General features: G+C 46.6%; 2 protein-coding genes across 3 annotated transcripts in view; one reads left to right on the top strand and one right to left on the bottom strand.

Annotated features, from left to right (window-relative positions):
- Positions 1-21,411, top strand: part of ANKLE2 (ankyrin repeat and LEM domain containing 2) — a 47,805-nt gene that overhangs the window by 23,917 nt on the left and 2,477 nt on the right. Inside the window, exons 2-11 of the mRNA XM_058281172.1 lie at positions 4,255-4,725; positions 7,024-7,230; positions 8,306-8,499; positions 8,613-8,801; positions 9,667-9,789; positions 13,220-13,286; positions 15,445-15,614; positions 16,290-16,396; positions 17,184-17,374; positions 20,097-20,766. Of these exons, the coding sequence (XP_058137155.1) occupies positions 4,255-4,725; positions 7,024-7,230; positions 8,306-8,499; positions 8,613-8,801; positions 9,667-9,789; positions 13,220-13,286; positions 15,445-15,614; positions 16,290-16,396; positions 17,184-17,374; positions 20,097-20,766 (2,389 nt within the window). The remainder of the gene's footprint in view (positions 1-4,254; positions 4,726-7,023; positions 7,231-8,305; positions 8,500-8,612; positions 8,802-9,666; positions 9,790-13,219; positions 13,287-15,444; positions 15,615-16,289; positions 16,397-17,183; positions 17,375-20,096; positions 20,767-21,411) is intronic.
- PGAM5 (PGAM family member 5, mitochondrial serine/threonine protein phosphatase) overlaps positions 1,328-21,411 on the bottom strand; it is a 61,337-nt gene continuing 41,253 nt past the window's right edge. Inside the window, exons 6-7 of one of the 2 annotated variants that reach the window (XM_071209732.1) lie at positions 6,662-6,794; positions 1,328-2,062 (exon numbers count right to left, since the gene is read on the bottom strand). In XM_071209732.1, coding sequence (XP_071065833.1) covers positions 2,018-2,062; positions 6,662-6,794 — 178 coding nt within the window. In that variant the 3' untranslated portion in view covers positions 1,328-2,017. Of the gene's footprint in view, positions 2,063-6,195; positions 6,795-21,411 lie in introns of those variants that run through there. The other variant, XM_058281173.2, reaches the window with a different exon arrangement.

Below are 21,411 nucleotides of genomic sequence, written 5' to 3' on the forward strand. Positions count from 1 at the left end.
TAAGAGCATTTTTAAAAGGCTTTATTCAGTATGACCATGATCTTGTCATTTTCATTGCTGTTTTCTGTATTTTTATCCTTTTCCTTTGGATGGACCATCATTTCCTGTTTCTTTGTCTTTTACGTTTTAATATTTTGAAATGTTGGCTCTGGGACTTATTCCCTTTCATGTCTGTTTCTTTCGTAACCTCCTGGCAAAGAGACAGATTTTCTTGCGCTCAGCCCTCCTGCCAGGAAAGCCTGTCCGAGGCACATGCCGTGCCGTGCACAGGGCTCTGCCTTCTTCCTGGGCCTGTCTTGTCTTGTGCTTTTGCAGTTGGTGGTTTTGGAATGCCTCTGTGTGCAGCAGTTGTGGCCCAGGAGGCAGACCCCGTGTCCTGGTCATTTGAAGGGGGCAGGCCTTTGTCCCAGAGGTCAGCCTCCATAGTTTTCCTTTACTCTGTTCTCTCACTGCTTTTACCCGGAGGGCAAATCCAGAGTGGGCTTTCCCAGCCAGAACAGGGCCAGGGAGCCACGCGGGCACAGACCAGCTCCCGAGTGGCCTGGGCGCCGAGAACTTCCCCCGACTGCGCCCCACCTCCCTGGGCGGGCCAGCCAGCACGCGCGCACCAGCGACTTCCTGCGGCACTGCCTTGCCCGCGGAGGGGCAGGGCTGCCCACAGTTGGGGGTTTTAATACTAGGAGAGTTGCTGTCGTACCAAGCGTGAGTCTTTTAATTTATGAACACAGTATCTCAAGAGAACTTTTTAAACCTTAGTTTACTGAGCTGCTCTTTGACTTCGATGTGTGCGTTTTCTCTTTTTCCATTGCTAAAAGTAAAAAGGAATGCATATAAATAGAATAATATATGAACCCCTCGTTCACCATCAACTGATGTTAATATTTTGTGAATCTTACCAGTCACTGCTCCGTCTTTTTTTTTTTTTTTACCTCCCCACTGACATAATTTAAAGCAAATCCAGGACATCATATTGTCTCATTTAAAACCCTTCTTATAATGGCGCTGCACACAAGGAGAGCTGACACAACAAGATGACGCAACAAAAAGAAACACAGATTCCTGTGCCGCTGATAAGGATAGAAGCAGTCACAGAAGAACACACAGTGAATGGACACAGAGAGCAGACAACTGGGGGCGGGGGAAGGGGAGAGAAATAAAAAATAAATCTTTAAAAATAAAAAAAATTTTAAAAAAACAAAACCCTTCTTATAACGTAACATTTTGTGATCTATGTATCCTAAAATATATATATATAAAATAAATTTTTTTAAATTAAAAAAAAAATTAGAAGTAGGATTAAGTGGGGAGATACAGAGAGAAATCATATCAGTGAGGACGAGCTGTATACCAGGCACAGAATTAGGCACTTAGATGCTTTAGAAAAAATATCTGAACTCAAGGCAAAAACTGATCATTGTATATTATTAGCCACCTTGTTGATATCTACCAGTTTAAAATATACTGAGCAGTTAAAAATCATAATCAGAAAGTTTTCCATTTAAACCTATGACTTCACCTAACATAAGCTAGGGCAATTGTTGTCACAATGACTACTATATAGTTTCTGATATAGGTATTAAACGTTGAAGAAGGCACTAAATTTTTTAATTAGAGTTTAACTTTCCTTTGTATTTTTTTTTTTTTAGATTTATTTATTTCTCTCCCCTTCTCTCTCCCCCATTGTCTGCTCTCTGTGTCCATTCGCTGTGTATTCTTCTGTGTCTGCTTGCATTATCAGGCGGCATTGGGAAACTGTCTTTTTTTTGTTGTGTCATCTTGCTGCGTCAGCTCTGCGTATGTGTGGTGCCACTCCTGGGCAGACTGAGCTTTTTTCACGCAGGTCGGCTCTCCTTGCGGGGCGCACTCCTTGTGTGTGAGACACCCTTAAGCAGGGGATACCCCTGTGTGGCACAGCACTCCTTGCGTGGCACCACTGCACGTGGGCCAGCTCATCACACGGATCAGAGGCCCTGGCGCTTGAACCCTGGACTCTCCATATGGTAGACAGACGCTCTTATCAGTTGAGCCACGTCCACTTCCATGATTTTCCTTTTGAATTGATCTGTAAAATGAGGAAGATGTTTCAGAGAATAGAAACTTGGTAATTTTGTATCCCTAGAGCTTTAATTAGCATAACCTTAAACTATTGTATTTGAAATAGAAAAGTTTGATGTTTCTAAAAAGTAAAAATATCATCCATAGAAGCATAAATTTTTCTTATCATAGAAATAAATATATTAGCTATTCTCCTATATTAACATCTTAATTTAGAAAAAAAGTAATGCTTCTTTTAGAAAAATCTATCAAGGCATTTAATATTAATTTTGATTGGCTATTATACTTCTTAATATATTGTATAGGATTTCATTAAGAGATGTAATTCTTAAAAACAGAATGAATACATTTCAAAATTAAATAATGCAGAAACTTTAGATGATAAAGCTGGTAAAACTGAGAAACAGTGGTTATATGGTTCAGCAGGAAGGGCATTCTAAAATTTTTGCTGAATTATGAAATAAATTGTAAATGTCTACAGAGCGATAAAGTATTTCATTTGGAGAGAAAAAAAACCTTTAACTCCCTACTGCTTGTTTTCAGTGATATATCAATATCTCCATAATTCTAATGAGTTTTTCTTCTTTGTCCCCGTTTCTTTTAATCCTTGGTATTGCTCAGATTCTTTTCAGGCTTGCTGTCCTTTTGTATGTTTTCTTTTCCTTGGTTTAGTCTCGATTTTATAGCCACTCCTAAATGCTAATGGCTCCCAACTCTGTTTTCCCACTCTGAATTTCCTGTCCTCTAAAGCTCCAACTTGAAAGTCAGAGTGCTGCTCGGTGTGCCGCAGGTGTTTGTAACACCTCATTTCTCAGTCTGGAACATCAGAACCCCTGCATTTGTTCTGTCTCTCTTGTCCTCTCCTTCTCGTAGTCACTTCCCAGTTACCTAAATTGGAAATGTAGGTAGTACCCTAGGCTCTCTCTGTTTCTCAAGCCTCTCGCCACAGAGTCATCAGTCTGTCATAAAGACCTGTTTTGAGTTCGGCCCTTCTCCATGGTCTGAGTCCGCTCCTTTCTTCGCTTCTCTCGCTGAGCCTAGTTGGCCACACTTAGTCAACGAGTTAAAGCTCCAGCTCTGGGTCAGATTCATTTATTAGCTGCTTACCTTGGGCAAGTTACTTAGCCTCTCTGTGCTTTCGGACCTTCGTCTGTAAAATGGGGGGGAAAGTGGTAATATCTATCACATGGGCCTATTGTGAATATTAAATGACTATGTAGGCGGCGGACTTGGCCCAGTGGTTAGGGCGTCTGTCTACCACATGGGAGTTGCGCGGTTTAAACCCCGGGCCTCCTTGACCTGTGTGGAGCTGGCCCATGCACAGTGCTGATGCGCAAAAGGAGTGCCATGGCAAGTAGGGGTGTCCCCCGCGTAGGGGAGCCCCACGCACAAGGAGTGCACCCCGTAAGGAGAGCCACCCAGTGCCAAAGAAAATACAGCCTGCCTAAGAATGGTGCCGCCCACATGGAGAAATGACATAACAAGATGATGCAGCATAAAGAAACACAGATTCCCGTGCCACTGACAACAATAGAAGAGGACAAAAGAAGACGCAGCAAATAGACACAGAGAACAGACAACCAGGGTGGGGGGTAAGGGGAGAGAAATACATACATACATACATAAATCTTTTTTTGAAAAAATGACTATGTCAATGCCTAAGAGTAGTAGTCCCATGGAACACCCCCAAAATATTAATTACTAGTTTTATCAAAATGGCTGCCAGAGCTATCTGAGTGGCTCCTGTTTAAAATTCTTGCACAGTTTTCTATCACTTACAGAATAAAGTACAAATATATCCATAGGATAAATATCTAGAGTTGGAATTTTGATACTGTCAAATTGCCTCCCATAAAGTTTATTTAAAATTATACTCCAGCTGACCAGAAATGAGTGTGCCTATTTCCCCAGTATTCTTACCTACCTCAAATAGTAATGTTCAAATAATCCGTGATAGTCTTAGGTTATAAGATTCTTACTGAGATGACCTAGAAAGTGTTTATCTTAGTTTTCTTTAGGGTTTTATAGTTTGGAAACATAAAATTTATGACAAGTCTCATAGTTCATTAGACTCCAAAGAATATGGAGAAGCACTGGTTTAAAATGAAACTTTGAAATTGGTTTTTTTAACCTTTTTTTTTTTCTTAATTAAAAACACATTTATAGCAATTCATTTGATTTTCATTTTCTTATATCTAGGTGAAATGACAATGGATACCATCTTGGCTCGATTGAAGCTCCTGAATCCAGATGACCTTCGAGAAGAAATCATCAAAGCTGGATTGAAATGTGGACCCATTACCACAACCACAAGGTTCATTTTTGAAAAAAAATTGGCTCAGGCTTTATTGGAACAAAGAGGAGTGCCGACTTCTTCATCTCCTCACCAGCCTGGGGCAGAGGTTACAGCAGCCAGCCAGGAACCAGGGTTTCTGAAATCTGCTGTAGACGGCCACACTGAGCAGGCCGGCTTTTTTGAAGACAAAGATTTTGGTTACAGTGTGGGTGTGAATCCTCCAGAGGAGGAGGCCGTCGCACCCAGGACCTGCTCTGCACCCCCGAGTGCCTCGGCCCGTGTCGGCACTCACAGAGCAGCTGTGACCGCCTCCAAGGAGCCAGCTCTGTTCTACGGAGTGTGCCCAGTGTACGAGGACGCCCCGGCGAGGAACGGTAATGTGACGGGCACTTAGCACTGTTGACGTTTGATGGAGCACCTTCCTCAAGTTTCGGAAAATTGGAGTCCATGATGCATGCTTCACTTAAACTGGCCTGCTACCGTTTGTCAGGAATTTTTAGTTCAATATTACTTACACATCTGAATACAAATTATTATTTTCAACATCAAAGAATTCACAATTTTAAATAATACTTAGATAGTATTGAGGGAAAAATAATGCAAATGCAGTGTTGATTAGGATGCCACACTCTTTTAGGAGTTTCACTTGACACGCTCTGGGGCATTGTGTGAATGTAGAAAGCTGCATGCCCTTTGACCAAGCAATTCCATTTCTAGGACTTTTATCCTAAGGAGGTCTTTGGACCAGTGAACAGAGATTTATATACCAGGGTGCTTATTGTGATACTGTTTGTGATAGTGGAAATTTGTAAGTCCTTAATGCCCAAGAATAGGATATTGGTTAAACATATTAATGGACCCTGAATAAAATGGAATATTCAACCATAAGAATTTTTCCAAGAAGATTTAGTGACACTCAGAAGTGATCATGATGGAATTTTAATTTATTTTTAATTTCATAAAATTTGCTCGATTTAAAAAACTACGTATTATGGCATTTGGCTTTAGAGATAACGTGAATGTCACAGGACACAAGGTGTTGCTCCTCCTCACAGAACCCGGGCTCTTTGCGGTAGTTCTGCGTTCCTGGTGCTGCTGCTGCAGAAGCTGCACGCGTTACAGCAAGCAGCAGTAGGTGACTGTCCGTCTGTCTAGCTTTGTCACTGGAACAGCGTCAGCGCCACCAGCTGTGCCTGGAGCACAGCCCTGGCACACTCCATTTCCACAGTGTGCCATGGCTGTGGGTCCCTTGTTCTTCAGGGTTTCCTTAGTCGTCTTCTAGACGCTAACATCCTGACATGTTTTGGTGTACACAGGCCAGGTATGTTAGGTCTGTGCAGTGGATATATTTATGCTTTTACATTTCTCAGTGGTGTTTTATGAGGGGCACTTAATAGGGGGCTCAGTATGAAGCAAGTCAGAAGACTCAATCTTTTAGGTAGGGAGAAGTAGGATACTAGGCTGTATGTAGAGATGAATTTAGTCTTGTTTAAAAATATCCGTGCCTGGAAGGGGATGCGGCTCAAGCAGTTGAGTACTGGCTTCCCACATACAAGGTCCTGGTTTACATCCCCGACCCTCGGTACCACACACACACACACAAAAATCTGTGCGTGCACAGAGAAACGTCTGTAAGGATACACTACAAAGTGGGAACAGTGGTTATTTATCACTCAGTATACATACCACCTTTTGTTTATCCATTCTTCCTTTGATGGGCACCTGGATTGCTTCTGCCTTGTGGCAGTTGTTAATAATGCCACTGTAAGCTCAGGGTGCAGATAGCTGTTTGGTAGCAATATATATATCCAATGTATATATTGGAGATATATATATATATATATATATATATATACCAAAGAGTAGGATTGCAGGGTCATACAGTAGTTCAGTAACTTTTTGGGTTTTTTGTTTTTTTTTTACTGTTTTCCATGCAACTGCACCATTTCACATTTCCCCAGCAGTGGGATGAGGGCTCCTGTTTCTCCACATTCCCTCCAGTACTTACTTTCCTTTTTTTAACAGTAGCCGTTCTAGGGGGTATGAAGTGGTGTCTCATTGTGATTTGATTTGCACTGGGTGGACACTTATTTTTAAAAACAACCAAAAAAGAGTGAAAATAGATGAGTAAACTCCACCATTTTTGGAAAATTTCATTTAAGTTTTTTGTTCTTGTTGTCTATAAATCTCAGTCAGCCCTCTTCATCATATAGTTCTTTAGTTAGTTGGCTCATGTCTGATTGTAGCTTGCACCAGTCAAGGTGATGGCGAAGCAGTGAAGAGGGGTGACAGCACAAGAGGAGGACTGACCCGTTCACACAAGCAGGCTCCGCGTTCACTCTCCGCCCAGAGGGAAAGCAGGCTGCCCTCGGTGTGCAGCTGGGGGAGGAAGCCCTCGCAGCGCATGCGGTGAAGTGGGCCAGTGGTGTCTGTCTGTGTATTCCTGAGGAGAGAAAATACAATTGAAGAGAATCGAAACTCTCATGTTTGACTTTGTTATTGTTTGTGTTTTGGCTACCTAAGGTCCTTTTTTCTGAGAATAAAAATTTGAAATCTGAACATGGGGAAAAAATGTTAAGCTTATCATTAAGCCCAGGGGCCTTCAGTTGTGAAGTAAGTGGCAGTGGTTTCAGTTATTCATCTTTAATTTTATTCTTCTTTTTCTCATGCAGAAAGGATTCATGTTTATGAAGATAAAAAGGAAGCCTTGCAAGCTGTCAAAATGAACAAAGGAGCTCGATTTAAAGCTTTTCCAAGCAGAGAAGATGCTGAGAAATTTGCTAGAGGAAATGCTGATTATTTCCCTTCTCCAAGCAAAATCTCTTTACCCCTTTCTCCTGTGAAAATAGCACCAGTCTTTAGCAATGGTGGGGTGAAAGGTAAATTATATAGCAGTTTACATCTTGGCATTATCATCACATTTACCCGCAAGTACTTTGTGCCCTCTTTCCTAATACAGCGTTAGCAGGAAGTGTCTTTATGATAAACCCAATTTGCCAGGTAGTAGAGACTCGAGGCCCAGGCTGCAGAACCTCGGTGGGGAATGGGTAGAAAGCTGGTGGGAGGGTGTGGGCTGGGAGGACGAGGGGGCGGATCGGGGCACGTGGCCCTGAGGTGCCCGGAGGCCTGGTGCCTCCACGGGGAGACACTGTCACCCCTTCTCTTCTGGACCAGTTTTCTCCTTCCCCCTGCCCCGCTGTTTGTTAGATCCTTTGTGAGTATTGCAGCCAGAAACCTGGCCGTACCCCTCTACCCACGCTGGAGCCAGGAGTCCTCCTCCTGAGAGGCCCAGGCCTCTTAGATTCATGCAGGTCTAAGTTCTCCCCTCTCCCCACTCCCAATGGTCCTGGCTTGTCTGATGACCTGGCTTGAGTTCCAAGGGGAGTGCAGCCTCTGCCTCCAGGCATCTGGCCTGCTGTTGAGAGCTCCAGCTACCCCCTTCTCTGCTGCCTTACTTGGCCTTGTACAGGTGTTTCTTAGGTGGGAGCCAGAGTGATTACAGCCTGCTGCAGATTTCCCTTTTTTCATGTTTGTGAAGATTCCCACTGAAGACAATCTCTTAATAGATGCTCAAACCTTGTCTCTGCACCAACAGGCCTCTGGGGCATTTTCCTGGGAGAGAGCCCCGTGCGTTTGTGGGTGCAGTCCCTTGGCCACGGCTACCCTTCTTCCTGCCCCCTCCTGGAGCCCCACTTCTTTTTCAGAGACCGTGATGGCTCCTCATTCGTAAAGGCTGTTGCAGCCCAGTTGCACGCAGGTTTATGGCGCTTGGACTTCAGGCTCGGGGCGGGATGTTCTCACCGCAGTCGGAGCACAGGACGCGTTTCGTGTGGCTACATAGTGCCCTTGTTTCTCCCAGGGGAAGTTTTTATCCCCTCAGTATCTAGCACATAGTGTGCGGTGAGAAAATGTTTGTGGAATTAAACGTTCTTAAATTCTGTCTTTTAATAACAGATGGTTTATACTTATCTGAGCCAGAAACAGTAAACAAAGAGCGAGCGAACAGTTATAAAAATCCTCGTACACAGGATCTCACTGCCAAGCTTCGAAAGGCCGTGGAGAAGGGAGAAGAAGAGGTCTTTTCCGATCTTGTCTGGAGCAACCCCCGGTATCTCATTGGCTCCGGGGACAACCCCACCGTTGTACAGGTGAGCCTGTGCTTGGTTTCACGGGCGTCGAAGGAGCCCAGGCGCCATGACCTCGTGCACACAACGTGCTGCCTCTAGCAAAGTGAAACTCCAGATGTGTCGCTTTCCTTCAGGAGGGATGTAGGTACAACGTCATGCATGTTGCTGCCAAAGAGAATCAGGCTTCCATCTGCCAGTTGACGCTGGACACCCTGGAGAATCCCGAGTTCATGGGGCTCATGTACCCAGACGACGACATGAACATGCTGCGCAAGCGCGTGTGCTACATCGTGGACCTTTATCTTAACACTCCCGACAAAGGGGTAGGTGTGCCTGCCTTAATCTCTCTCTTTTTTTTTTCTTAATCTCTTTTTTGAAAGTAGAAGTTATAGCCAGTTTTCTAGTTAGATCACTTGAGCTTCCAGTGTGTTAAGTGTTGGGTTCCCCATAGCGCGTCTGCTCCAGGCACACACAGGACTGGGACGGGGGTGTGTCAGACCCAGAGAGCTGAGAGCTGGCCGGGAGGGGACACGCACACAAGAACGATTTGCTGCTTCTGTCACTATTTGGACGCCTTTTCCCTCTTTTTCTTGCCTGATTGCTCTGGCTAGAACTTCCAGAACAGGGTTGAATAACAGTGACTTCGAGGCATCCTTGTCTTGTTCCTGATGGAGGGAAAGCTTTCAGTCCTTCATCGCTGAGTGGAATGTTAGGTGTGGGCTTTGCATATACGCCTGTATTATCGTGAGAAGTTTCCCTCTGTTCTTGTGTTTTAAGTGTTTTTCTCCGGAAAGCATGCTGGGTGTCTGCATCAGTTGAGACGGGGGTGTGGCCTTCTCCTTCCGTTTGTTGCTGTGGTGTATGTCATGATCGCTTCACTTCTGAGCAGCAGCTCCGTGGCAGGGATCGTCCTGGGTGCTGGTGACTAAATACCTGTTGACAGTACGCGCAAGGTGCCCGGCCCTTAGGCAAGGTGCCCAGAGAGGCGCAAGGGGCGCCCACACGGGTGCTGTGCCTGCCTGGCACACAGGTGTGCACAGGAGTCCCAGCCACTTCCAGTTACAGAAGGAAATGAATGTCTTTCAGGTTTTTGTTTTTGAGACTTGTTTAAACTTAATACCTATTTTGATCTTAAGGCAGTCTTATAAGACAAAAAGTATAAAGAAGTGACCCCTGCACTTTTTTCAGGGGTACGACACACCATTGCATTTTGCTTGTAAGTTTGGGAATGCAGATGTGGTCAACGTACTTTCTTCACACCCTTTGATTGTGAAAAATCCCAGGAACAAATATGACAAGACACCTGAAGATGTAAGTATCTATTTAAAATTCAGTTATTATGTAGTGTTAGAAATGAAAATAAATGAAACTGTAGCCTGAGAGCTGCCATGGGGTCACAAGGAGCTCTGACCGCCCAAGTCCCGCCTGCCTGCCCATTGCCACGCTGAGGAGTCTGGTTGCTGCGTGAATTGCAGCCCCTCCAGAGGTTATGCGTTTGTAGACCCTGGAGGAATGAACAGTGGGTTAGTGGTGGGCTTTTGTTGTTCTAGTTGACACGGGCATATTAGTAGTGTTTACATCATTAAGCAAAGGCACAAAACATGTTTCATTGCACTGCAGTAAGAGGGCAGTTAAAATTTTTATTTTTCAGAACTCATTGATGTTATCTTGGTGTCCTAATATATGATAAAATTTGAACATTCCATGTGTGCATGAGAAGATATATTATCTGACAGTATGTTATGTTTGTATATATCCAAAAGATCTCTATAGATTTTGTTTAGATTTTTTTTAAAGGAGTTGTGAGCTTACAAAACAATCACGCACAAAAAGGATTTAAAAAACAAAACAAAAAAACAATCACGCATAATGTACTGAATTCATGTACTGGGCCCCTCTACCAGGACCTTCCATTATTGTGAACATTTGTTACAGATAATGAAAGAACATCAGGCTATTACCACTATGGTCCATAGTATATACACTTTGTATATTTTTTCCATACACTTTCTATTATTAACAATATTTATTAGTTACATTTGTTATAGTTCATAAGAGAATACTCATAATTTTCCAGTTAACCACAGTCCATCTTCCACCACATGGTTCATGGTGCTATACAGCCCCATACCCTGTACAGTTTAGCCAAGTGTATGCTCGGTGGCTCTCACTTTCATCCCAGAGCTGTGCGGGCATCACCCCTGTAAAGCTTGGAGCTTTTCCTTAGTCCAAAAGAAAAAGTCCCCTACCCACCCACCCCCTCTTACTGACCCTTAGCGTTGAGGTAGTACCTTCCTTGACACTGGTGCAAGAATATCACACGTTGCTGTTAACTGTAGTCCGTAAGTTATATTAATTCTATTTTCCCCAGGCATCTCCATATTCTTACCACCTTGTAATAGTGATGTACATTTGCTCTAGTTCATAGAAGGATATTCTTATATTTGTACTATTAATCGCGATTCTCATCCACTTCTGGGTTCACTGTACTATTCAGTCCCTAGATGATTATTCTCTGGCTTTCTCTCAATTGACAATTTTTTTTTTTTTTTAAAGATTTATTTATTTATTTAATTTCCCCCCCTCCCCTGGTTGTCTGTTCTTGGTGTCTATTTGCTGCGTCTTGTTTCTTTGTCTGCTTTTGTTTCTTTGTCCGCTTCTGTTGTCATCAGCGGCACGGGAAGTGTGGGCGGCGCCATTCCTGGGCAGGCTGCACTTTCTTTTCACGCTGGGCGGCTTTCCTCACGGGCGCACTCCTTGCGCGTGGGGCTCCCCCACGCGGGGGACACCCTTGCGTGGCACGGCACTCCTTGCACGCATCAGCACTGCGCGTGGCCAGCTCCACACGGGTCAAGGAGGCCCGGGGTTTGAACCGCGGACCTCCCATATGGTAGACGGACGCCCTAACCACTGGGCCAAAGTCCGTTTCCCTCAATTGACAATTTACATCCCTAGACCACCCCTTTCGGCCACAATCCCATTTGTAAACCAGCTGTGTTATTTCTACTTACTATAATGTATTACCATCAACTCTATCCATTTCCACACATTTCGGTCAAGCTGATTGAAAATTCTACATCCATCAGCCCCTTTTCCAGTCCTCATCCTGTCTCCTAGTAACCTATAAAACCTATGGTCTAAGTTCTAACTCCATGTGTTTATTCTTCATATTTAGTCATATTAATGAGACTGTACAATGTTTGTCCTTTTGTGTCTGGCTTACTTCACTTAGCATAATGTCCTCAAAGTTCTTCCATGTTCTTATGTGTGCCAGTTTCATTTCTTACAGCAGCACTGTATTCTGTCCTATGTATAACCACATTTTATCCGTCAACTGATGGACACTTGGGTTGTTTCCATCTTGGAACCTCATCTCTTTTTAAAATTTTTACTAGAGCGCATGGGTAATTGTGTTTAAAATTACAGTTAGTTTTCCATAGCCTAGCGGTTGCCGGACTTAGGCAAACTAGGTGGCATCTGGCGAAGGAGGTGCCTCCACTGACCCGGTTCGCTGGGAAGTGGTTGTTCTGAGCGGCCCCCAGCTATTGTCTCATCCTCTCTGCACACTCGGGCTGACTAGGGCTCGCAGAGAGCAGCAGTGGTGGCTGCTGCGCTGGCAGTGCTGCTGCTGATGCGAGCAGCTGCAGTGTGCCCTGGCGTAAGCTGGGCTCCACTCGCGCCTCCAGCTGCTCGGGACAGACCGTCAGGTGGGTCCTGGTGGGAGCCCTGTTTGAGCAAAAGGAGCCTCAGAGAGGGACAGGGTGTTCTGTGCAGTGGAGGAGGCAGTGTGAGAACAGAGGAACTGGTTTACACACACCAGTGGACCTTCCTCCCTGTTAAAGGGAACCCCCCATTGCGTGCTGTCTCTGATGGGGGTTCCCTGACACCCCTTATCATTGCTGTTGTCACAGGAGGAATGTGTAATGCACAAATAAGCAAAAAGAGTCAGCTTGCCCAAAAGCCGCACAGCCCAGAGACCCCATTACTTTGTGTATCTCTAACTCAGCTTGTCCTCAGAGAGATTTTTTAATGTAAAATTCATGACTTTTAAAAGCATTTGACCTGTGTTCGGAATCAGTTACACATGCAGAAAACTTAGTCGTACTCCGTGGATATACTGTACAATTTTAGTTCTTTCACAGGCTGGCAAGAGGTGAAAATTTTGCAGTTCCTTTCTTTCCTCTATTTGAAAGTTACTAATTTTCTTTTATTTCTAAGGTTCTTCTCGCTGCAGTTCTCTAACAGCTGAGAAAGTCGATTCCTGGAGTTGCGTGAACACGACATTTGTGTCCCTACCAGATCCGCTGTCCCCTTCCTCAGCCTCCCCTGCCTGTGTCCCTGTCTCCCACTCCAGGTTTCTGTCAGCAGCTCCACACGGAGAGGAGGGTCCCGGGCAGCAACGCTCACCCCAGGAGCCTGAGCACGCCACGCCTAGCTCTGCTCTGACTAGTTAGCGCGCTTTTGAGCCTTTCTTTTCCATGTAGAAAATTAGAAAGTGTAGAAAGAAATAAAACTCACCCGTGTGTTCTTTTATACCCTATTCCTGTAAGCTTTTACAAAAGCATTTTAAGAAAAGGCTGTACAGTTCCAGCACATTTTTCAGTATGGGTTTTATGAAATCTTCAGCATTAAGGTACTATCCTTATTTTGTTGAATTTAAAACTTCTATAAAATTATTTAAATGATAAGAAAATGAGATAAAATAAGATTTTAGAGTTGATCTACTCTTTTTAAAAATTAGGTAATTTGTGAGAGAAGCAAAAACAAGTCTTTGGAACTGAAGGAGCGAATCAGAGAATATTTAAAGGGTAAGCACTGGGCACGGGTGCCTGCGGCGGGGGTCTCTCCTGGGGCTCGTGGCAAGCGTCTGCACCCAGGCGCTGCTCCTCCGCAGCTGGTCGGGCAGGGGAGGTGGGGGGTGCCTGAGAATGCCGCCAGGCAAGCCCACCAGGGCTGGCGCCGTGCCCCTCGGTGCACTGTTACTCAACAGCCACCCTTGGCGCTGGGGCCAGGCCCCTCGGCAGGGAGAGGCGTTCTTAGCATGGGCTGGCCCCCTGCGGGGCTGTTTTAATATTAGATTGTAGCATTCGAGCCTGTGTGCTTTTTTATTTCAACTAGAATGTATTAGAAATATGGGTCTCTGGAATTCTGTGTTAGAGCTGCAAGGGCTCAGAGCAGCTGATCTGCACCTCGCCTTCTGAGGGCCCCGAACTGCAGGGCGTGACAGAACCCAAGGAGCAAGCGAGGCTGGTTTCAGCACAAGGTCGTGCTTTCCATTACTCACGGCGGGTCCTGGAAGTGCTTTCTCACTTTATTTTTCAGAACCCTTTTGAGCACATAGTATAGATATTTTGTGATCCCTCTTGACTCATGCAAATGGGCCAGAAAAGTTTAAATTTTGAGGCAAAAAATCCCAATTCCTTTACTCATTCTGTGCAGTGTATCTTTCCCTTTATTCCTTTGAACCCTCAGCATTTTGCATGAGTTTTGTTTTCCTTTATAAAGATTTGTTTATTTCTCTCCCCTTCCCTCCCCCACCCCCGTTGTTTGCTCTCTGTGTCCATTTGCTGTGTGTTCTTCTGTGTCCACTTGTATTCTCGGCAGCACCGGGAATATGTATTTCTCTTTGTTGTGTCATTTTGCTGCATCAGCTCTCTGTGTGTGCAGCGCCACTCCTAGGCAGGCTGCGCTTTTTTCACGCTGGGCGGCTCTCCTCACGGGTGCACTCCTTGCACGTGGGGCTCCCCTACGCGGGGGACACCCCTGCATGGCGTGGCACTCCTTGCACATCAGCACTGCGCGTGGGCCAGCTCCACACGGGTCAGGAGGCCCGGGGTTTGAACCCTGCACCTCCCATGTGGTAGGCAGAATGTCTTATCAGTTGAGCCATGTCCACTTCTCATGCATGTGTTTTTAAACCGGTTTATTTTTAATTGTGGGAAAATGCACGTACTATAAAGATCATTTTAATCATTTAAAGTGGACAGTTCCTTGGCACAAAGTGCACTGACACTGACGTGGTGTGACGTGCCATCTCCCCGTCCTGCAGAGGTCGCCGGCTCAGCCCTTCCAGGCTGACCCCTGGGGTAGTCACCCTGCTCAGGGTCGGGCTCACGCAGCTGTCCGGTAGGGAGGGCACAGTGCTTGGCACCTGCTCGGTAGTGTGTAAGTTTTAGGAGTGCGAGGACGGTTGGCCGCCCGCCATTTCTCCCCTAGTTTTCAGTGAGTTTCAGAGGATGGCAGTAAAAATGTCCCTTTTTTGCAACTTTAACCAGAAGTCTGGTTGTTCTACTGAATGAGATTTGCGGTTACTTGAAGTTCTTTGAGCGTCCTCTGTTTGTCCATACTTTTCTTTTCTCTTGGTTTCCATTTCTACCCAAAACCCCATTGTTCTCTCTTTCAAGCAGACTGTCTGGCCCTCACTTTTTTTGTGAATAAAGTTTTACTGGCACACAGTCCTGTCCCAGCAGTGTCCTCCTGCTCGGGTGCCTGGGCTTGCTACTTGGAGGCCCGGCTTGGACCAGGGCAGGGCCCAGGAACATGGAGTTAGTTATTCATAAAACATCCCTAAATAACTAAAGAGATCGTGTGCTCTGTGGAATTCCAAACCACACCATCGGAGGTGCTGTAAAACTTGCCACAGCTTGCCCTCCTGTGAGTTGCTTTAAGAAGTGACTGGGATTTGCCCCTGCAGCATCAGGTTAACAATCTTGGAAGCCGGAGACCTGCGCTTGCTCCCGCTGTGCCCCTTCGTCAGCCGTGACTCAGGCCCGGGTTCACCAGCCCACGGCCACTCCAGGCACCCCGCGAGCCCAGCCTCCGGCACGCATCGCAGCGGGAGCAGAACCCCTTCCTCACTGGTCACGAGGCCTGCTGCAGCCCCTGCACTTGACCCGGCGGCTGACCTGCATGCTGCGGTCCAGCCGAGCCTCCTGCCCCAGCCCCAGCACGTCTCTTCTCCCGCAGGTCACTACTACGTGCCGCTCCTCAGGGCAGAAGACACTTCTCCAGTGATCGGGGAGCTGTGGTCTCCAGACCAGACGGCTGAGGAACCTCTCGTTGGCCGCTTTGCGGGCAGCCCCAGGGACCCCGTGCTGAGCCTGAGGGCCTTTGCAGGGCCCTTGAGCCCGTCCAAGGTGAGCCCTGCACCTGCAGCCCCGCTGGTTCCTCACCACGTCCTGACCCTCACTCCCCTCGCCGAGCCCTTGCTCAGCTCCATCTGTCGCTGACGGGAAGTCACAGCGGGGAGGTCCTGGCAGGGCATTAGTGCTGGTTTATGACCGACAGTCCCTCCTCAGAGTGAGTAATTCCCTGTGATGACTTGCCTGTAATCTTTATTATCTGCAACTGTAGAAAGTCTCCCAAAACAGGTGGCATCAGTTAGGCTTAGATTTAGGTGCATGAATTAAAGTGACTTAAAAAAAAGATGGTGCTTGCTTTTCTGAGGCTGTCGGGATTGGGGGTGGCGGCAGTTGCTCCGGCAGTCACAGGGGTGTAAGATTTTCTGCTCTGCTGTCCTCAGGATGTGGCTTCCAACCTGAGCGACCCTCCCCTGTCCAGCTCGACCCCTCACAGTCCATGCTGTGCCCTGCTGCTCCCCCTCTCCTGGGCGGGGCCGGCAGGCGGCCCGGAGCCTGCTCTTGCCACCAGAGGGGCTGGCAGCCTGGTCCCAGCCACACAGCGCGGGGTGCTTGTGTGGGAAGAGGAGAGTGGACCCTGGGTGGGGCCGGCCATCTCGGTGCTTCTGCCTCTGGTTTTGCCAGGGTCAGGTGCATGATGCATAGCATATCTCAGTCTTTTTTTCTTCATAGGCAGAAGATTTTCGCAAACTTTGGAAAACCCCACCTCGAGAGAAAGCAGGTTTCTACCATAATGTCAGGAAATCTGATCCAGAGAGAGGCATTGAAAGAGTGGGAAGGTATTTAAAGGACCATTATATGAAGGGGGTTATATGCTTGTATATTGATTGATGGCGGGAAACTGGGTTATCTCTGCCTTCAAACAGTAGTTTCTGGGGAGAACTGACTGGTAGGTAGGACTAATTCCTTGCAAGCTTCCTGCATGCCGCAATTTAAATAGCAGAATTATAAATTAAAACATCTTAGTAATTCCACAGCATCTTTCAAAGGATTCTTTGATTTTTTTCTCTAAGTTACTATAAAACTGGGTCTTAGCTTGGAAATAAAGAAGAAAATTAAATATCCCCCCCCCCCCTTGTGATTCAAGTACACAAGAGGGGTTTGGCTGGAAGCTACTTGTAAAAAAAAAAAGAATCCCTGAGAAGTATAAATCTCAGCCATTGAGAAGCTTAACCAGGTGTAATGAAATAAAGCCCCAAAGACTTGCTCCAGGGTCTTTTCCCAAAGCGTTTATACCCAGTTTCCGATGGGCAGCCTCCACGCTCAGGGCCTGGGGAAGAGGAATCACAGCTGCCATGCGCAGCTGCTGCGGAGTTGCACGTCTGCTTGGGCCCGTGCCGCTGCCTTTGCAGCTCTTCTGTCCGTGGTGGGACAGAGCTCCTCTCGGGGGGCGGGGGGGTGGCGCTCAGGAAAGGCGAAGTACCATTACTCTAATCCTAAAGTTATAACCACGTTGCAGATGCTCTGTTGGCACTTCTGTCATAGTGGCCATTTTCTGTGTAATCCTGTGAGATTTTTTCTTTTGTCCTGCTTTCACGAGTGATTATTTTTTCTTATATCTTACAGAGAATTAGCTCATGAGCTGGGGTATCCTTGGGTTGAATACTGGGAGTTCCTGGGCTGTTTCGTTGATCTATCTTCCCAAGAGGGACTACAAAAACTAGAAGAATATCTCACCCAGCAGGAAATGGGCAAAAAGGCACAACAGGAAATGGGAGAAAACGAAGCCCGCCACCAAGATAAGGCTTCAGCCCCTGGTAAGAAACTGTCTGTGTGTCCAGCTGCCGGTAGGCACGTGCTTCTGCTCTGGCCACAGTCGCCAGGAGTGCACTCAGGGAATGGGGTGTTGCGCTGTCATTTTTCTCCATGTCTCGGGGTGTCCATCGCCATCAGCAGCATGGCTCTCAGGTTCTATTTACATTACCCAAAATCAAGAGGAACGCTCTGTGCTGAATTCCATTAGCTTTGAGTCTGAGTTTAGGTTTTCTAATGTTCTTATGTATTTTTCCTAAATATAATTTATATTTGACTACTTCCCGTGTTTTCAGGGAAGAGACTAGGAGGACGTACCAGAGCAGTGGTGCCATTTGTCAGAGTCGGGGCACAGAGGACTCGAGGCACGGAAGCCCTGACTGAGAGGCTGTATTAATCTGGTGATAGGAAACTTAAACGTGACTCATAGAAACATCAGCAACATTAAAAAAGAAGAGTATAAAGCACTCTTACCATAAGTAAGAAAACCAAAAATACTCCAAAAAAGAAATGGGCAAAGGACAAGAAATTCTCCAAGTCTGATCTCCCTAATGAAAGAAAGACATCTTTAAAATTCAGTAGGAGGGGCTGTCTTTTAAAATCCCAGTGTCAGTGAAAACTTCAGGAAAATGGGAGTGAGCGCTCTCCACACGGACACTGCAGCACTGCGACTGGCACAGCCTCGCGGGCGCGCGGCGCAGGTGTGCCTTCACCCCGAGCCGCGGGCAGCCAATGCTGGAACAGCTTGCTTACTTGCTGCTTAGGATTGGTTAAATGATTTTTCTGTTTGTACGCAGACATTAAGAATCATATTTTTAAAGAATAATGAATGATGAGGAAAAATATTTACAGTTGAGGGGGAAAAAAGAAAACTGCGTTATTTATCTTAAGTAGATACATTTTCAGGAAAAAATACTGAGGTGATCATAGTATATCTATTGGGATTTGGGGACCTTGAAAGTGTTTATTTTACAGTTCATGTCCATCCTTTTCTCAATAAGAAGAAAAAAATCTAGTAAAATGAGCAAAAATCATGGACAATGAATCGAAGAAAATAAGCTCAGGAGAAAGGGAGGGGCCTCGGGGGTCCGGCAGTGGTGGGGCCAGGGCCGTGTGGGCCCTGCTGTTCCGGCCAGGCAGGCCCCACTCCTCCTCCTGGATCTGCTGCTGGTGGCTGTCACATGTGTTCAGAATATTTCTTTTCACTGCCCAAAAGGAATAAAAATTTTCGCCATGTGTCATTTTTTGACACTTAACTGTCACCTTCAAAGGGTTTTGTCAGTGTCAGAAATAGAACCAGCCAGGTAAGACCTACCAGTCAAACTAAAGACAGGGGAGGTGGCAAACAAAAGCTGGGTCATGACTGGGGATTTGAATCTGCCAAAAACAGAAATTTGTGCAGATTATAAAAGCCCATAAGGCGTTTATTTTACAGAATAACATCCCTGGAATGATGGGAGGAAAATGAAAGGGGTCCAGATGCACTAAGGTAATAAGAGACAAACCTGAACAAGGGATCCATGAGTCCAAAAAGTAGAACTAGAGAGACCTTAATGTGTCGGGCCAAGAGACACACTTAAGCAACTAAACTTTGAAGAAGTGGGTCTTCTAGTACCGAATGCTCGTAGTAAGGAGGCAGGAGACAAGGGTGAAGGCCGAGCGAGGGCTGGAAGAGCTCGAGGCCAACCCTCTGCAGCAGCCCTGTTTAGTCTCTAAAGCAGTCTTGTCCTCCTGAGGTTGGTTTGTTTATTTTTAAGATTTATTTTATTTTTTTAATCCTCCCCACCCCCTCATTGCACTTGCTGTGTCTGTTCATCTTCCTTGTTTCTTTAGGAGGCACGGGAACTGAACCCGGGACCTCCCATGTGGGCGGGAGGCACCTAATCACTTGAACCACCTCCATTCCCCACTTTGTTGTGACTTTCATTATGTTTTTATTCTTGTGTATCTTGTTGCATCAGCTCACTGCATCTGCCCATCACACCGGCTGTCTTGCTTGTTATCTTTAGGAGGCACCGGGACCTCCATTCCCTTCTTTGTTGGTCTCTTATTATGTTTTTCCTCTTGTATCTCTTGTTGTGTCAGCTCGTCACGCCTGCCCGCTGCACCAGCTCACTGTCTTCTTTAGGAGGCACCGGGAACCGAACCTGGGACCTCACATGTGGTAGGCGGGAGCCCTATCGCTTGAGCCACATGCGCTTCCCTCCTCCCTAAGTTTAAATTAACATTAGATAAAAGCATCTTGGTTCCTTAATTGCACAAGCTGCATCCCAGGTGCTCAGTGGCTGCCTGTGACCGGTGCAGACTGAGGGTCCCCGTCCCCGGAGCTCTGGGGACAGTGCTACCTGGGCAGTGGTAAGGGGTCAGCACTTCCCACCCACGACTGCCCAGGCCCTGCAGGGTGATGAGATGCCCCCTCGGTGCCCTGGGCCACGCCACTGCTCCCGGTGCCCTCGCCTCGCGCTCTCTCCATGCTCCTGCCTTCGAGGGAAGAGACTGCTGCTTTGCAAAATCCTGCTTGTCTTTTATTTGAATGCCTTTTCCCAAGGATTAATGCAGGTGGTTTTCTGTCTTGAAATTTGATACCAAGATTTTGGAATAAGAAATGACTTGTTGCTTGGGTCACATGAATTAACAAACGGTACATGAACGCCTGGTTCTGCCATTGCGTTTGCATTTGGGCTCCTGTGGTTCGGTCTCTAAAGGACTTCTCTGTCTTATGCCCAGGTGGTGGTAAAAAGTGCAGTAACTCCATTTCTGTGGGGGCTTTTCTCGACGAAGACGAGGACGTGAGCTTGGAAGAGATTAAAAACAGGCAAAATACAGCTCGAAATAACAGCCAGCCCCCCGTCGGTGCTTTTGGAGACTCCGGATGTGACATCCTTCCTTCAGAGCAGAAGGCAGGCCTCATAGAGGCCCCGGCCTCGGGCCTGGGCAGCGCCCCCCTCAGCAGGAATGGGTTCTGCAGCCCTCTGAAGAGCGGGAGAAGACCGCAGGCCCACGGTGGGCACGGGTCCCCGCTTCCCCCCGTCTCAAGTTTAACTGTCGAATTTGATAAACTGAACTTGCAAAATCTAAGAAGTAGCTTTTGTAAGATGCCAAATAAAAATATCAAAACTAAAGATAGGAGAATTGTCACTTCAGAAATGGACTCCGTAGAAGGTGATTTGTTAGAACCTGCTTCTGCTGCAGAAAAACTTGGAAATAACCAAGTGTGGACAGGAAATGAAATTTCAGCCAAAATTGCTAAAATGTCTCTGGGCCCTGACGGTCCTAGGCACAAGGCCCGACACAACGGGGGTCCTGAGCGCTGGCCTGCACCGGCTTCCCTGGCATCCTTGGAGCCCACAGAGGGTCCCGCTACCCAGCAGCCAGCCTCGAGGCTCTTCCTTTTTGGGTATGAGTATAATGCAGCTAGTGTGCATGTGTAGAGTCTGTGGTTTCTTTTTTCTTTGTTTTGTTTTGTTTTTTTAAAGATTTATTTATTTATTTAATTTCCCCCCCTCCCCTGATTGTCTGTTCTTGGTGTCTATTTGCTGTGTCTTGTTTCTTTGTCCGCTTCTGTTGTCGTCAGCGGCACGGGAAGTGTGGGCGGCGCCATTCCTGGGCAGGCTGCTCTTTCTTTTCACGCTGGGCGGCTTTCCTCACGGGCACACTCCTTGCGCGTGGGGCTCCCCCACGCGGGGGACACCCTTGCGTGGCACGGCACTCCTTGTGCGCATCAGCACTGCGCATGGCCAGCTCCACACGGGTCAAGGAGGCCCAGGGTTTGAACCGCAGGCCTCCCATGTGGTAGACGGACGCCCTAACCACTGGGCCAAAGTCCGTTTCCCTGTGGTTTCTTTTAAAACCTCTTTTCCTTGATTTGCACACTTTGAGACCCTATCTCATTGTTAGTTTGTAGTTTCTAAATATTCCTTCAGAGGTCTTCTAGATGTCCTGTGGCTAAATTTTCAAATTGTGATCAGTCGGCATCCTGCTTTTCCAACTCAACATAAAATCTGTTGCTTGCTGGGGAAATAAATGCCGCTAGAACGCTGGG

The sequence above is a fragment of the Dasypus novemcinctus genome, chromosome 19 (assembly GCF_030445035.2).
Source record: "Dasypus novemcinctus isolate mDasNov1 chromosome 19, mDasNov1.1.hap2, whole genome shotgun sequence".
Classification (NCBI taxonomy): Eukaryota; Metazoa; Chordata; class Mammalia; order Cingulata; family Dasypodidae; genus Dasypus; species Dasypus novemcinctus.